Source organism: Salmo salar, chromosome 01, assembly GCF_965601325.2.
Source record: "Salmo salar chromosome 01, fSalSal1, whole genome shotgun sequence".
Taxonomy (NCBI): domain Eukaryota; kingdom Metazoa; phylum Chordata; class Actinopteri; order Salmoniformes; family Salmonidae; genus Salmo; species Salmo salar.
Window position 1 is genome coordinate 45,898,601 of NC_138291.1, and position 15,577 is coordinate 45,914,177.

Consider the following 15,577-nt stretch of genomic DNA (forward strand, 5'->3'; position numbering starts at 1 on the left):
GGTTACAATTATAATGTTCATATCATGGATGGTCAGTCCTTGCATTCATAGCTCTGTCTATGAATTTGAGAGTGGTTACACTTATCCAGTCCCGTCCCTCAGCTTTTTACTGAAAGGGGAGGGGTGTGGCTTTGTTATTGTTTCAACTAGTGATTGCCCCTTTAAAAAGGCAAAGTCTCAGATTTTTGTCATTTCAACTAATGAATAACATTGGTAAAGCATGACTTTTATAATAAATAGTTAATACATTATTTAGTGTCCTGTATTAGATAGTTGATACAATATTTATCTCGTGATGGCATTTGTTACCAAATAACTAAGAATTGTACCAAATATTTGGAAAGGAAGCCCCTTCATCCATCCCATCTAGTTTTGGAGGGATTGAACAAGTGGTGTAGTACATTACAGTTAACATCAGATGGTAGTATATTCCCACAGGACAGACCAAAACAGGCAGACCATTTGTTTCTAAAGGGTTTTATTATTCAATAAAAGGTCAGTGTGTTGGTCTCAGTCATTCACAGTCCTTGTTTGAGTGCTAAATTAAAGTATCCTTCAATGCAATCTTTATTTCCTTCTTTTCTCCCTTCCTTGAGGAAATCACGGATCTGTATTGACTGGATAAGTGAGAACAAGGCCTCTATCCTACTGTTTTCACCTATACACCTCTCTCAGATCCGTGATTCCCTCAAGGAAGAGAGGAAGGAAGGATGCATACAGAACCTCTCTCTCAGACAGACTTTTCACTTCACAGACAGCTTTTCTAATACAGACGACAAGCTAGGGGGAAACACCCAGAAACACTGCAGAGATAATAACACTGTTGTGTTGCGCCATTTACCCGATTAAAAACATCACAAGGTAGTGTTGCACCACCCCGCGTCACTCCATAAGCAACACATATAGTAGAGACTCTAGCTACCTCTTCAGTGTTTCACATCTGAAGGGAAAAGATAGGTGTTAGCAATATGGTGGTGGCTTCTTTTAGGGCTGTACGGGGACCGTATTGCACTTGTTATCTGAAGGGCACTGCTTCAGGAGCTGACTGAATTGGAGCAGTCGTGACTACATTTAAGGCACACAGCCGCGCTAGTTACCTAACGAATGCACACTCCTGCTGACAAACCAAACTGACGCGGTTTTATAGTCACAGTCTCTCTAAGGAATGATTGTTGCTTCATCTTCAAAATACAAACATTTCCCCAACGACAACCCTTAAAAGCATCCCTGAGACAAACTAAGAAAGTGTTGCTATTTTATAAAAAGGAATTAATCCACAAGGTACAACAGTGAATCAATGAAATACACATTAAGATTGAGGGAAGGTAAAAAAAATGTCATTCCAGTTGACAGGTTTTCTCTGTGGTGCTTGTCCTTGTAGTGAACTGTGCTGTGTAAGTCAGTACCAGTCTGGAACAAAGTACAAAAACGAGAACGTTCAGCCAGGAAAACAGAGATTTCCATAGATGTGAATTGTGGGCCGTTGTCAACGGTGATGGTGATGACGTCAGGAAGGTCACAGTTTACACACAGGTTGATGACAACATCCACCTCAGGTCTCGGGCGGGGGCTGACTCCAGAGGAACCATTCTGGGCAACTATTAGGCTGCTGCATTCTCATTACCTACTTCTTTCCTCTAGTGTGAAGTGTGCACTTTCTCCCTCCCCATCACAGCTCCCAAAAGCCTTAGATTGGCGTAAGCCTGGTGTCATGTCAGACCAGTGGTGTGGTAGAGGGTAAACGCACGTAAAAGACGTTTACGCACCATTTTTATTTTTGCGCAAGTTTTGTGGAAAATGCATTGAAGGAACGTTACTTTACTCACTGCGAAGGTGATCAGCGTAAACCCACTTATTTCTTTACCACTACATCACTGTGCCAGACACACCCTAAACCTCATGGTTCTGTGCCCAGTGTCAGAGGGACTGGATCGAGGTCATTGTCCTCTCCCTCATCCATTCCCATTTGTCTCTATCCACAACTACTGAACACAAGCATTTCGCTACACCCGCAATAACATCTGCTAAATATGTGTATGTGACCAATAATATTTGATTTGAAGGCTTCACGCACCCTTCAATGCGACATTGTCTAAAATTGCATCCTTTCCCTATCCTTTCTTTTTCTCTTATTCCATCCGTATGTGTATCCATCACCCTCTTTGTCTCTCTCTTCCTCTCTCTCTCTGTTCCTGTCAGTAATATCTGTTGAGGCTGCGTGTGACAGTGTTGACGTCAGGCTGTCCATTCATCCAGATCTCTCGCATGATCCTCTCTCTCTCCTCAACCCTCTGAGCTCGCTCCAACTCTTCAGAACAAAACAAAACCATCTTTATTTCAACTGCTTCCAGAACATTTTAATAATAAACTGTACACTTAACAACAAAAAAACAACAAAGCACTTCAAATGTTTCCACAGTGTGTGTGTTACCTTCTGCGGAGGTGAAAACGCTGGTTTGCAGCAGCGTTCTCTCAAAGCGCCTTCGTCGTCGAGCCGTAAGGTCAGAGTTCCTGTCGTCCCAGTCCTCTGAGTCGCTGTCTTCACTCATCTCCGTGGTTACGCCAGGGTTGCCTGTGTTAGGGTTGCCAGGTTGGTGATGGTGGTGACAGTGATGGTCCCCATGGTGATGGTGGTGAGTCCTGTTTCTATGCTGATGGTGATGTCGCCGTCGGTTACTGTAGTGACAGTCGGTGCGACAGTGTATCTGGACCACCAGGGCACAGAGGGTGAGAAGGAGACCCACACACACACCACTAACAAACACAAGAGCTGCTCGCTCCGGCTGGTCTGAGACAAGAGGGAGAGGGAGAGGGAGAGAGAAAGAGAGACAAACAAAGAGCATGAGAGCAGAAAATATATTTTTTAAATGTAACCTTTATTTAACTAGGCAAGTCAGTTAAGAACAAATCCTTATTTTCAATGACGGCCTACCAGGGAACAGTGGGTTAACTGCCTTTTTCAGGGGAAGAACTACAGATTATTACCTTGTCAGCTCGGGGTTTTGATCCAGCAACCTTTACGGTTAGTAGTCCAACACTCTAACCACTAGGCTACCTGCCGAGATGAATAAGAGTAATCTTCTTTATATATGCAGGTAACACTGGCAGACACCTGTCGAGCTCCCAAGTGGCGCGGTGGTCTAAGGCACTGCATCTCAGCGCTAGAGGCATCACTACAGACCCTGGTTCGATTCCAAGCTGTATCACACCTGGCCGTGAGTAGGTTAGGGTTAGGGTTTGGCTGGGGTAGGCCAACATTGTAAATAAGAATTTGTTCTTAACTGACTTGTCTAGTTAAATAAAGGTAAAAAAGTATATGTTTTTCAATCATCATTTGTAACAAAAATATATTCCAAACAATAGTAATAACACATGTACAATCCAGGCACCTTAATTGGGGAGGATGGACTCATAGTAATGGCTGGAACGGAATCAATGGAATGGTATCGAACACTTCAAACACGTGGTTTCCATGTGTTTGATACCATTCCATTCACTCAATTCCAGCCATTGTTATGAGCCTTCCTCCACTCAGCTCCATCCTGTGCTGTACAACTGTTGTATCAGTCAATATTTACCTGCTATGAAGGTGTAGGCCGCCAGGGCATTGCTAAACAACGCCATCTCCTGGGAGACCACCTTCACCTCCATATTTGGGCTGGGACTTCCTGTGGGCGGGGCATTCATGATGATGTCACTAACTGTGTCTTTGGCCTCTCTGGTCTAGGCTAGTATCTTCTGTCTATAAGTCAGACTCGGCTAACTCTGGTCTTTAATCCTATATGGTTTTATGGAAACAATATTTGAACCCTTAGGGCATCATCAGATCTTCTGGCTACCCCCTTCCATAATGTCTGAACTGAATTCTCTCTTGTCCTCAGCTGAGAACAGCACAGCAGTCTTCTATGTCACTGTAGGCTTCAAATAGGGGGGAGGGAGAGAGGGAGGGAGGGAAGGAGAGTAGTGAGTGACAAAGTAAGATCATTTTATATGATCTCATAATTATTGCATGATTTACAAGAAAGTCTGAGAAATGTCCCTATCCTGGTATCTCCTCATTAGCCACGTGTTAAATAAAAGTGTCACATAAACATTGAGCAAGCGATGAACCCTGTCTCAAACTCTGATGGCTCTGGATGATTGAGGGACTGTCTGACGAGTCTAGAAAAAATTGCAGAGCCTGAGATAATCATTGGTTTCCACTTGCCCCCCTTGTAAACATGCCATTGCAGTTATGTAGTCAATAAAGCACTACAAAATGCCCTAATTTACACCAGACATACCACTTAGATGTTATCCAAACACAGTGGCCTTCCACCCAATCAGAAGGAGAGGACACAACGATAGTATTTAGTGAAGGGAAAAAATGTGTAAACACTGTAAAGTTAGAAAGGCAGCGCTGCTTTTCTTTTTGGTTTGGCAAGCCTCGTTGTGATAAATAAAAATATATACCAATTTAATTTAATGAACAAAAAATTGACAGCTGTGCCTTATAAATTGCAAAATTGTTGGGAAGAGATTTTCGATGTACCGATTCCATGGCACATGGTTTATGAATTGACACGCAAATTGACGCCGGATTCAAAACTTCAAATTTTTCTGTTTAAAACTTCTTATGGATGGGTGGCAGTATTTAGTAGCTTGAATGAAGAAGGTGCCCAGAGTAAATTGCCTGCTACTCAGTCCCAGAAGCTAAGATATGCATATTATTAGTAGATTTGGATAGAAAACACGCTGAAGTTTCTAAAACTGTTTGAATGATGTCTGTGACTATAACAGAACTCATATGGCAGGCAAAAACCTGAGAAAAATCCAACCAGGGAGTGTTGAAATCTGAGGTTTGTAGTTTTTCAAGTGATTGCCTATCCAGTATACAGTGTCTGTGGGGTCATTTTGCACTTCCTAAGGCTTCCACTAGATGTCAACAGTCTTTAGAACGTTGTTTCATGCTTCTACTGTGAATGGGGAGAGAATAAGAGCCATTGGAATCAGATGACTGAGAAAATGACATGAGCTCAGTGGTGCGCGCTCCCGTGAGAGTTAGCTGTGTTCCTTTTCATTTCTGAAGACAAAGGAATCGTCCGGTTGGAATATTATGGAAGATTTATGATAAAAACATCCTAAAGATTGATTCTATACATCGTTTGACATGTTTCTACGAACTGTAATACAACTTTTTTGACTATTCGTCTGAACTAACTGCACGAGCACAGTGCATTTGGATTACTCGACGGAACGCGAACAAAAAGGAGGTATTTGGACATAAAAGATGGACTTTATCGAACAAAACAAACATTTATTGTGGAACTGGGATTCCTGGGAGTGCATTCCGATGAAGATCATCAAAGGTAAGTGAATATTTATAATGGTATTTGTGACTTCTGTTGACTCCAAAATGGCGGGTATCTGTATGGATTGTTTTGATGTCTGAGCGCTGTACTCAGATTGCAAAGTTTGCTTTCGCCATAAAGCTTTTATGAAATCTGACACAGCAGTTGCTTTAAAGAGAAGTGTATCTTTAATTCTGTGCATAACACTTGTATATTTTATCAAAGTTTATGATAAGTATTTCTGTAAATTGATGTGGCTCTCTGCAAAGTCACCGGAGGTTTTGGAGGCAAAACATTACTGAACATAACGTGCCAATGTAAACTGAGATTTTTGGATATAAATATGAACTTTATCAAACAAAACATACATGTATTGTGTAATGCACCAATTTCTAAGTCGCTCTGGATAAGAGCGTCTGCTAAATGACGTAAATGTAAATGTAATGTAAATGTGTAACATGAAGTCCTATGAGTGCCATCTGATGAAGATCATCAAAGGTTAGTTATTCATTTTATCTCTATTTCTGCTTTTTGTGACTCTCTTTGGCTGGAAATTGGCTGTATGTTTTTTTGTGACTAGGTGCTGACCTAACATAATCGTTTGGTGTGCTTTCGCTGTAAAGCCTTTTTGAAATCGGACACTGTGGTTGGATTAATGAGAATCTTATCTTTAAAATGGTGTATAATACTTGTATGTTTGAGAAATTTTAATTATGAGATTTTTGCTGTTTTGAATTTGGTGCTCTGCACTTTCACTGGCTGTTGTCATATCGATCCCGTTAACGGGATTTCAGCCGTAAGAAGTTATTAAAATATTATTAAAAAATCTTGCTACCAATAGAATGTTATATATATACAACCATCCCAGCTCTGCAGATTTTGCTGTGAGGAGGCAGAGTCATTATATCATTTGTTTTGGTACTGTCCATATGTAGCTTGTTTTTGGTCACAGGTCCAGGAATGGCTGAAGAATTGCAACATTTACCTAGAACAAATGCTGCAGATAGCAATACTGGGTGATTTGAAAAGTCATAGTCAATCAATCAATCAATAATATAATAATTATTTTAGCAAAAATGTTTATCTTTAATTTCCAATCTGTAGAAACTATAAGAATAGAAAGGTTCAGGACTTTTGGGAAGCATCACAGCACAGTTGAAAAATATATGGCAAATAGAAATCCAAAATGGATGGTGTTAAGCGATAGATGGGAGGGGTTGAATGGAGCTGAAGGGTGGGACTTCTAACAACAAGATAACCCATGTAAAACATACTGGGTCTGTAAAATGCATATAGGTTCAGAAATGTTGTGAAATAGCACAGTTACAAATAGAAATCAAACTGGATGGACATCAGAAATCGAGGAAGGACTAAAAACAAACAAAATATAACTATTGTTAAATGGATTGTGTCTGTAAAGTGTGTAACTTATGATATGTATAAACTGAAGGTAGAAGCCTAAGTGTTATTGTTTATTAGTTTACTCCAATTGGGGGAGGGGTGGTAGGGTTTGTGGGTAATAATAAAGGTACAGTTGAAGTCGGAAGTTTACATACACTTAGGTTGGAGTCATTAAAACTCGTTTTTCAACCACTCCACAAATTTCTTGTTAACAAACTACAGGTTTGCCAAGTCAGTTAGGATATCTACTTTGTGCATGACACAAGTAATGTTTCCAACAGTTGTTTACAGACAGATTATTTTACTTATAATTCACTGTATCACAATTCCAGTGGGTCAGAAGTTTACATACACTAAGTTGACTGTGCCTTTAAACAGCTTGGAAAATTACAGAAAATTATGTCATGGCTTTAGAAGCTTCTGACAGCTATTTGACATAATTTGAGTCAATTGGAGTTGTACCTGTGGATGTATTCCAAGGCCTACCTTCAAACTCAGTGCCTCTTTAATTGACATCATGGGAATATCAAAAGAAATCAGTCAAGACCTCAGAAAGAAAATTGTAGACCTCCACAAGTCTGGTTCATCCTTGGGAGCAATTTCCAAACGCCTGAAGGTACCACATTCATCTGTACAAACAATAGTACGCAAGTATAAACAGCATGGGACCACGCAGCCATCATACCGCTCAGGAAGGAGACGCATTCTGTCTCCTAGAGATGAACGTACTTTGGTGCGAAAAGTGCAAATGAATCTCAGAACAACAGCAAAGGACCTTGTGAAGATGATGGAGGAAACAGGTACAAAAGTATTTATATCCACAATAAAACAAGTCCTATATCAACATAACCTGAAAGGCCGCTCAGCAAGGAAGAAGCCAATGCTCCAAAACCACCATAAAAAAGCCAGACTACAGTTTGCAACTGCACATTGGGACAAAGATCATACTTTTTGGAGAAATGTCCTCCGGTCTGATGTAACAAATATATAACTGTTTGGCCATAATGAACATCGTTATGTTTGGAGGAAAAAGGGGGAGGCTAGCAAGCCGAAGAACACCATCCCAACCATGAAGCATGGGGGTGGCAGCATCATGTTGTGGGGTTGCTTTGCTGCAGGAGGGACTGGTGCACTTCACAAAATAGATGGCATCATTAGGACGGAAAATTATGTGGATATATTGAAGCAACATCTCAAGACATCAGTCAGGAAGATAAAGCTTGCGTCTTCCAAATGGACAATGGACAATGACCCCAAGCAAACTTCCAAAGTTGTTGCAAAATGGCTTAAGGACAACAAAGTCAAGGTATTGGAGTGGCCATCACAAATCCCTGACCTCAATCCTATAGAAAATTTGTGGGCAGAACTGTGCGAGCAAGGAGGCCTACAAACCTGACTCAGTTACACAAGCTCTGTCAGGAGGAATGGGCCAAAATTCACCCAATTTATTGTGGGAAGCTTGTGGAAGCCTTCCCAAAACATTTGACCCAAGTTAAACAATTTAAAGGCAATGCTACCAAATACTAATTGAGTGTATGTAAACTTCTGATCCACTGGGAATGTGATGAAATAAAGAAAAGCTGAAATAAATAATTCTCTCTGCTTTTATTCTGTTAGGGAGTGCGTAACTGGCAGCAGGGAAGTCAGGCGCAGGAGAGCAAAACTTGGTAATCAACGGAGCAGTTTTATTCATAAAACCACCGGAAACCAGAACCACAAACAAATGGGTACAAAACCCGTCACGCACCAGAGAAAACATCCACATGCACTTACAATAAACAATTCCGCACAAAGACATGGGGGAACAGAGGGTTAAATACACAACATGTAATGAGGGAAATTGAGACCAGGTGTGTGAGAAGACAAGACAAAACAAATGGAAAATGAAAAGTGGATCGATGATGGCTAGAATAAGGAGAGGAACCGACTTCGGCAGCAGTCATAACAGTACCCCCCCTTGACGCGCGGCTCCAGCAGCGCGCCGACACTGGCCTCGGGGACGACCCGGAGGGCGAGGCGCCGGGCGATCCGGACGGAGATGGTGGAACTCCTGCAGCATTGAAGGGTCCAACACGTCCTCGACCAGAACCCAGCACCTCTCCTCCGGACCGTACCTCTCCCACTCCACGAGGTACTGAAGGCCCCTCGCCCGATGCCTTGAATCCAGTATGGAGCGAACGGAGTATGCCGGGCCCCCTCGATGTCCAGAGGGGGCGGAGGAACCTCCCGCACCTCAGACTCCTGGAGCGGGCCAGCCACCACCGGCCTGAGGAGAGACACATGGAACGAGGGGTTAATACAGTAATCGGGGGGAAGCTGTAACCTGTAACACACCTCGTTCACTCTCCTCAGGACTTTGAATGGCCCCACAAACCGCGGGCCCAGCTTCCGGCAGGGCAGGCGGAGGGGCAGGTTTCGGGTCGAGAGCCAGACCCGGTCCACCGGGGCCTCACTGCGGTGACGGTCTGCTCTGTTTTTCTGGCACAGCACGGCCTGCTGAAGGTGAACACGGGCAGCTTCTCATGTCTCCTCCGCATGCCTGAACCAGTCGTCCACCGCAGGAGCCTCAGTCTGAATCTGATGCCAAGGCGCCAGAACCGGCTGGTACCCCAGTACGCACTGGAAGGGAGAGAGGTTAGTGGAGGAGTGGTGGAGCGAGTTCTGTGCCATCTCGGCCCAGGGCACGAACGCCGCCCACTCCCCCGATCGGTCCTGGCAATAAGACCACAGAAACCTGCCCACATTCTGGTTTACTCTCTCCACCTGCCCATTACTCTCGGGGTGAAACCCCGAGGCTGATCGAGACCCCCAGACGTTCCATGAAGCCTTCCAGACCCTCGACGTGAACTGGGGACCTCGACCAGACACTATATCCTCAGGCACAAGGCCTCCGCAGTCTGTAGGGCCGTAGGGAGACCGGGCAGAGGGAAGAGACGGCAGGACTTAGAGAACCGATCCACAACAACCAGGATCGCGGTGTTACCCTCTGAGGGGGGGAGATCAGTAAGGATCCACTGACAGGTGCGACCACGGCCGTTGTGGAATGGGTAAGGGGTGTAGCTTCCCTCTGGGCAGGTGCCTAGGAGCCTTACACTGGGCGCACACCGAGCAGGAGGAAACATAAACCCTCACGTCCTTAGCCAAGGTAGGCCACCAGTACCTCCTGCTCAAACAGCGCACTGTCCGACCAATCCCAGGATGACCAGAGGAGGGTGACGTGTTGGCCCAATAGATCAACCGGTCACGGACAGCAGACGGGGCGTACAACCGCACAGCGGGACACTGGATGGGAGCGGGCTCTGCTCAATGTCCGCGTCCAGCTCCCACACCACCGGCGCTACCAGGCAGGAGGCCGGAAGTAAGGGAGTATGATCCATGGGCCACTCCTCTGTGTCATACAGCCAGGACAGTGCGTCTGCCTTCACGTTCTGGGAGCCTGGTCTGTAGGACAGGGTGAAAACAAAACGGGTGAAAAACATGGCCCACCTTGCCTGACGAGGGTTGCCCTTGCCTGACGAGGGCTGCCCGGATGTACTCCAGATTGTGGTGGTCAGTCCAGATGAGAAAAGGGTGTTTAGCCCCCTCAAGCCAATGTCTCCACGCCTTCAAGGCCTTGACGACAGCCAACAGCTCCCGGTCCCCCACATCATAGTTTCGCTCCGCCGGGCTGAGCCTCTTCGAGAAGAAGGCACAGGGGCGGAGCTTCGGTGGCGTACCCGAGCGCTGAGAGAGCACAGCTCCTATCCCAGCCTCGGACTCGTCCACCTCCACTATGAACGCCAAAGAGGGATCTGGATGGGCCAGCACGGGAGCCGAGGTTAAACAGAGCCCTCAGGTGACAAGCCCTGTCCGCCTCAACCGACCACTGCAAACGTACCGGGCCCCCCTTCAACAGTGAGGTAATGGGAGCCGCTACCTGACCAAAACCCCGGATAAACCTCCGGTAGTAGTTGGCAAACCCTAAAAACCGCTGCACCTCCTTTACCGTGGTGGGAGTCGGCCAATTACGCACGGCTGAAATGCGGTCACTCTCCATCTCCACCCCTGAAGTGGAAATGCGGTACCCTAGGAAGGAGACGGACTGCTGGAAGAACAGGAATTTCTCTGCCTTTTCAGCCTATTCATAAAACCACCGGTAACCAGAACCACAAACAAATGGGTACAAAACCCGTCGCGCACCAGAGAAAACGTGCACATGCACTTACAATAAACAATTCCGCACAAACACATGGGGGGAACAGAGGGTTAAATACACAACATGTAATGAGGGAAATTGAGACCAGGTGTGTGAGAAGACAAGACAAAACAAATGGAAAATGAAAAGTGGATCGATGATGGCTAGAAGACCGGCGACGCCGACCGCCGAGCGCCGCCCGAACAAGGAGAGGAACCGACTTCGGCGGAAGTCGTGACATATTCTGACATTTTACATTCTTAAAATAAAGTGGTGATCCTAACTGACCTAAGACAGGGAATTTTTACTAGGATTAAATGTCAGGAATTGTGAAAAACTGAGTTTAAATGTATTTGGCTATGGTGTATGTAAACTTCCGACTTCAACTGTATATGTATATGGGTATGTGTATGTATGTATGCATGTATTTAGATATATTTACCCCCAAAATATATGGGGGATTGGAAATGATGCAGACAATTACATTGATGGAAGCAACAATCTATCCGCAATATTAAAACTGATACTCCCTCTAAAAAAAAGATATGTTTTTATTTTTTATAAAGCCTTGTTCCTTGGGTTACGGTTTTCCAAGGAGAGGGAGAGAGAGAGGAGAGAAAGAAAAAGAGCGAAAGAGAGAGAGAAGAGGGAGAGTGTGAAGGTGTGGTAATATAGGGTCCATGAGTCATTGTCTGATCAGAATAGCAGACCTGCAACCCTGAAGAAAACACCCCTCTCTTCCATTTCCCCTTCTACCCATTTTCTCCTTCTCTCTCTTTCCTCCGCTCCCCCTCTCATTCTCTTCCCTCCTACACACATAGGACTCATATTCCAGAGAGAAAATAAAGTTGCATTGGTATGTCTTCTCTCCTTTTCTCACATAAACTCATGCAATCGCCCGCGTAGGCACAAGCACACACATGCACACACACTCAACAGAAAGAAGGAAAGAAATAACTTAAATAAGGGAGAAAGCCCTGTGTAAATTTATGACAGGTACATATTCATCTATCTTCCGTGGAGATGATTTGGACAGTACTGAAAATGAGGAACAGGGAACTGTAGACTACACAGTATCACAGCTGGTTGTGTGTGTGTGTGTGTGTGTGTGTGTGTGTGTGTGTGTGTGTGTGTGTGTGTGTGTGTGTGTGTGTGTGTGTGTGTGTGTGTGTGTGTGTGTGTGTGTGTGTGTGTGTGTGTGTGTTTGCGTGTGAACTTAGCAGAGGTGTGGACTCGAGTAATATGACTTGGACTCGAGTCAGACTCGAGTCACAAATATGATGACTTGCAACTCGACTTTGACTTTAACACCAATGACTCCTGACTTGACTTGAGCCTTATGACTCAACCTGACTTGATACCCTCCCCAAGCCCAAATATTAAAAATGATGCTATTAAAAAAAGTGTGCAGCGCATCAACTCTTCATTTAACAGATTACAGTTTGAATCGGACAGCAGCCAATCAAATTGTGCCAGCTGAGAAAAAGTTGTGCGTGGCAGTGCAGAGGAACGTCGGCTCTTGGAAAGATGATACCCAAAATTATTATTTTCGGAAATACAGACGACGCTGTATCAACAAAACAGCTATATATTTTATTACTTTACAAGTGTATCATGTAGGCTAACGTAACGTTAAATCAATAAGCCTCCACACAGTCAGTCAGTGAGGGAACGTGATCATTGCACCCAAGATTGAGCTACAACTGGCTAGGCAGTTGGCAGCCTAAATCCTGCCTGATGTTACTGCTGTTCCTAAAACCATTGACATACGTTAGCCTACTGTAACCCACACAGAGAGAGACAGAGAGAGACAGAGAGAGACAGAGAGACAGAGAGAGACGGAGAGAGAGAGAGAGAGAGAGAGAGAGAGTGTGTTAAGGTTGGGCGATTGTGTACAAGCCTACATCGCCCGATTGCGCCCCATAGCGATCCTCGATAGTCGATCACTATTGGGGGGGTGTATCTTTCTCATGGCTACCCATGTATTTCCATGGAAATATGACGTTTATTTGGAAAGTAATAAATATATAGATATTTTTAAAAGCATTCATGATTTGCGTGAATGTAATATACTATTACTCTTGTTAAAAATATGAAATGGTATTACATTTGGTGAAGAGCACATTATGACTTGTTTAGGACTCGAAACTCAAAGTTTAGGACTTGAGACTTGACTTGATACTTGACGGTCTTGACATGACACTTGACTCGGACTTGCCTGTCTGAACTTGGGACTTGAGTGCTAAGACTTGAGACTTACTTGTGACTTGTAAAACAATGACTTGGTCCCACCTCTGGAACTCAGACTGAGTTTAGTTGGCTGTCAGTGAAACAATCCATGAAGGCTGCTTTGTGATGGATGGGGAGAGAGAAACAAAGAGAAAAAGAGGGGAACAGAATAGGTCAGCTAAAGGTGAAATGAAATCTATTATCCAGGCATGGTTTGTCTGATGTCCGTATCAAACAGACTGTACTGATAATGACAGGTGAGTTTTAGAAGAGTCAGACTTGGCTCACACACAGCTCGTTAAAACTGGTTACAGCTCGTTAGACCTCATTAGAACACTCAACTCAATGGATTACAGTCTAATACAGTTAGAATGACTCGACTAAACACAGTTCATGAACTCTCCTTCTTTTTAGCCTCTCCTTTCCTCTCTCGTTCTCCCCTCTTCCTCCTTTCCATTCGTATGTCTCCTTCTTCTCTCCTGTTTCTTCTTCTTCTACTCTGTTTCTGTGAGACTGCAGGTGCAGACGAAAACCTATTTCTTGGTGATAGACAGAGATGTGTACAGACAGAGACAGACAGACAGTCTTACAGCACAATAGTCCATTGTAGTGCAGAGTCCCTGTGCTGTTTTAAACTGGGCTCCTATTTCTCTCCTATAATGCTCAACTCCTACCCCACCTTGGCATGACTCCGACCAGTGTGTGCAGAATTCTGACAAAAATAAGCCCCCCCCCCCCCCCCCCCCCCCACACACACACAGAGCTCTGGCCATTAATATTCCAGAGAAGTCATGCCTCTAGCTTTCAGACCAAATTTAGCCAAAAAAGCGTGCATGTGCATGTGTGTGTTGACTCTGAGACGATTGCAGAGTGACACTGGACTTTCCTCCCTGTCTGCTTTTAACATACAACCATCTCATTAACCTGCTTAAAGAACAAATGGGAATACAGAGAAAAAGAAATGGAAACAGAGAGAGGATATTGTAGTTAGAACATGCTACAGTTCAAACACAGCAATACTACAGGCCACCAGTTTTTTCAAAGCAAATATAGATCACACCTTTTGACTGAACGAGAGGGCGAGACAGTTGGAGAGGAAGATGGAGAGGGAGAGCAAGAAAGAGAAAGAGTCTGCACTCCCCCCCCCCCCTCCCCTCACAACCACACTGTAGGAGCCCCCCATTCATAAATCAACTCAACAACTCTCTGCTGGTGCCAGTGTGTGTGTGTGTGTGTGTGTGTGTGTGTGTGTGTGTGTGTGTGTGTGTGTGTGTGTGTGTGTGTGTGTGTGTGTGTGTGTGTGTGTGTGTGTGTGTGTGTGTGTGTGTTCCCTACACACATACAATCCTACGCATCCTGTAGCCAAACCAACAGACCAGCAGTGGAGTCACAATGTGACACACTAGATTATTATGCTTCTCGAAATGCCACACATTATCCAACACACACACACACACACACACCAACACACAACTTCATACACACACAAAGACACATGCTATATGTCCCACTCATCCATCAGAAACGTTAAGGGAACATTAACGTCAACAAATAGGCTACTGTTCATACTTACACATCCATGATCCAGATTATTCATCCATTCCACTGAAACACTTTTTAAATTTCATGTTCTCCTTTCTTCATCTGCCCTCTTCTTTTTTCTCCTCCGGTCCTGTTTTTGAGCCGTGGTAAGTGCAGCACCAGTGAAACCACTATCCAAAGCCCAGAGACCCAGCAGCAGAAACAGAGCAAGTGGAGAGTAGAGAGAATCCCTCCTTCAACAGATTAGTATTTTCCCGAGCGAGACCAGCAACAGTTCAAAGTCACAGAGAGGTACAGGTTTTCAGAGGTTTTACAATCACACAGTTTTCCAAGAATGATTTTTCAAAGTTTTCCAGGTCCGTCTCCCGGTAGACAGGGGTCGAGCCCTGGAAGCTGGAATGCGACACGCGAGCAGCTCACCCCCACGGACACTCACTCACACACACACTCACAAACACACTACCCTCACTCACAAATACACACACTCTCTTGCCCCACACTCGTCTTCCTATAACCCCCTCACACTCTTCTTCCTAAAAACCCCTCACACTCTTGTCTCCCACACTCAGTAAGACCCTCAGTCTCTGCCATACATTCCCCCTCCTACCACTCAGCCTGACTATACTGAACAGAGAGAAAGCAACACTGGGGCACAAAGAAAGACAGAGAGAAACAGAGAGAGAGAGAAGCCAAGGGAGAGAGGGGAGAGAGAGAAAGAGAAGGCGAGAGGGAGGGAGGAGTGAGTATGACATGGGAATTTCATTCAGCTTTGACTGGGAATTTGCCTGCTGAATTTTCCAGAGAACATTCCCTTGGGACATCAGATGCTATAACACACACATACACACACACACACACACACACACACACACACAACACACACACTAATCTAGTAGACAAA

General features: G+C 44.6%; 1 protein-coding gene across 2 annotated transcripts; it reads right to left on the reverse strand.

Annotated features, from left to right (window-relative positions):
• Positions 1-461: 461 nt before the first annotated feature.
• On the reverse strand, positions 462-15,356 carry LOC106603178 (protein eva-1 homolog A). Of its 2 annotated transcripts, none has more exons than XM_014196510.3 (5): positions 14,708-15,356; positions 13,166-13,250; positions 3,579-3,918; positions 2,432-2,788; positions 462-2,308 (listed from the first exon to the last, which is right to left on the reverse strand). In XM_014196510.3, the coding sequence occupies exons 3-5, from the start codon at positions 3,685-3,687 to the stop codon at positions 2,196-2,198; spliced, it is 579 nt and encodes a 192-aa protein (XP_014051985.1). In that variant the 5' UTR covers positions 3,688-3,918; positions 13,166-13,250; positions 14,708-15,356; the 3' UTR covers positions 462-2,195. The 2 variants fall into 2 exon arrangements, with proteins under 2 accessions (XP_014051985.1, XP_014051976.1); XM_014196501.3 differs by having other exon boundaries at positions 13,166-13,253.
• Between the last annotated feature and the right edge of the window lie 221 nt (positions 15,357-15,577).

Excerpts from the sequence above, each read along its gene's own strand:
- LOC106603178 (XM_014196510.3), bottom strand. The coding sequence starts at position 3,687 with ATGAATGCCCCGCCCACAGGAAGTCCCAGCCCAAATATGGAGGTGAAG. Across the intron at positions 2,789-3,578 it reads GGCCTACACCTTCATAGCAG|ACCAGCCGGAGCGAGCAGCT; the intron begins GTAAATATTGAC and ends CTCTTGTCTCAG. Across the intron at positions 2,309-2,431 it reads CGTTTTCACCTCCGCAGAAG|AGTTGGAGCGAGCTCAGAGG; the intron begins GTAACACACACA and ends TTTGTTCTGAAG.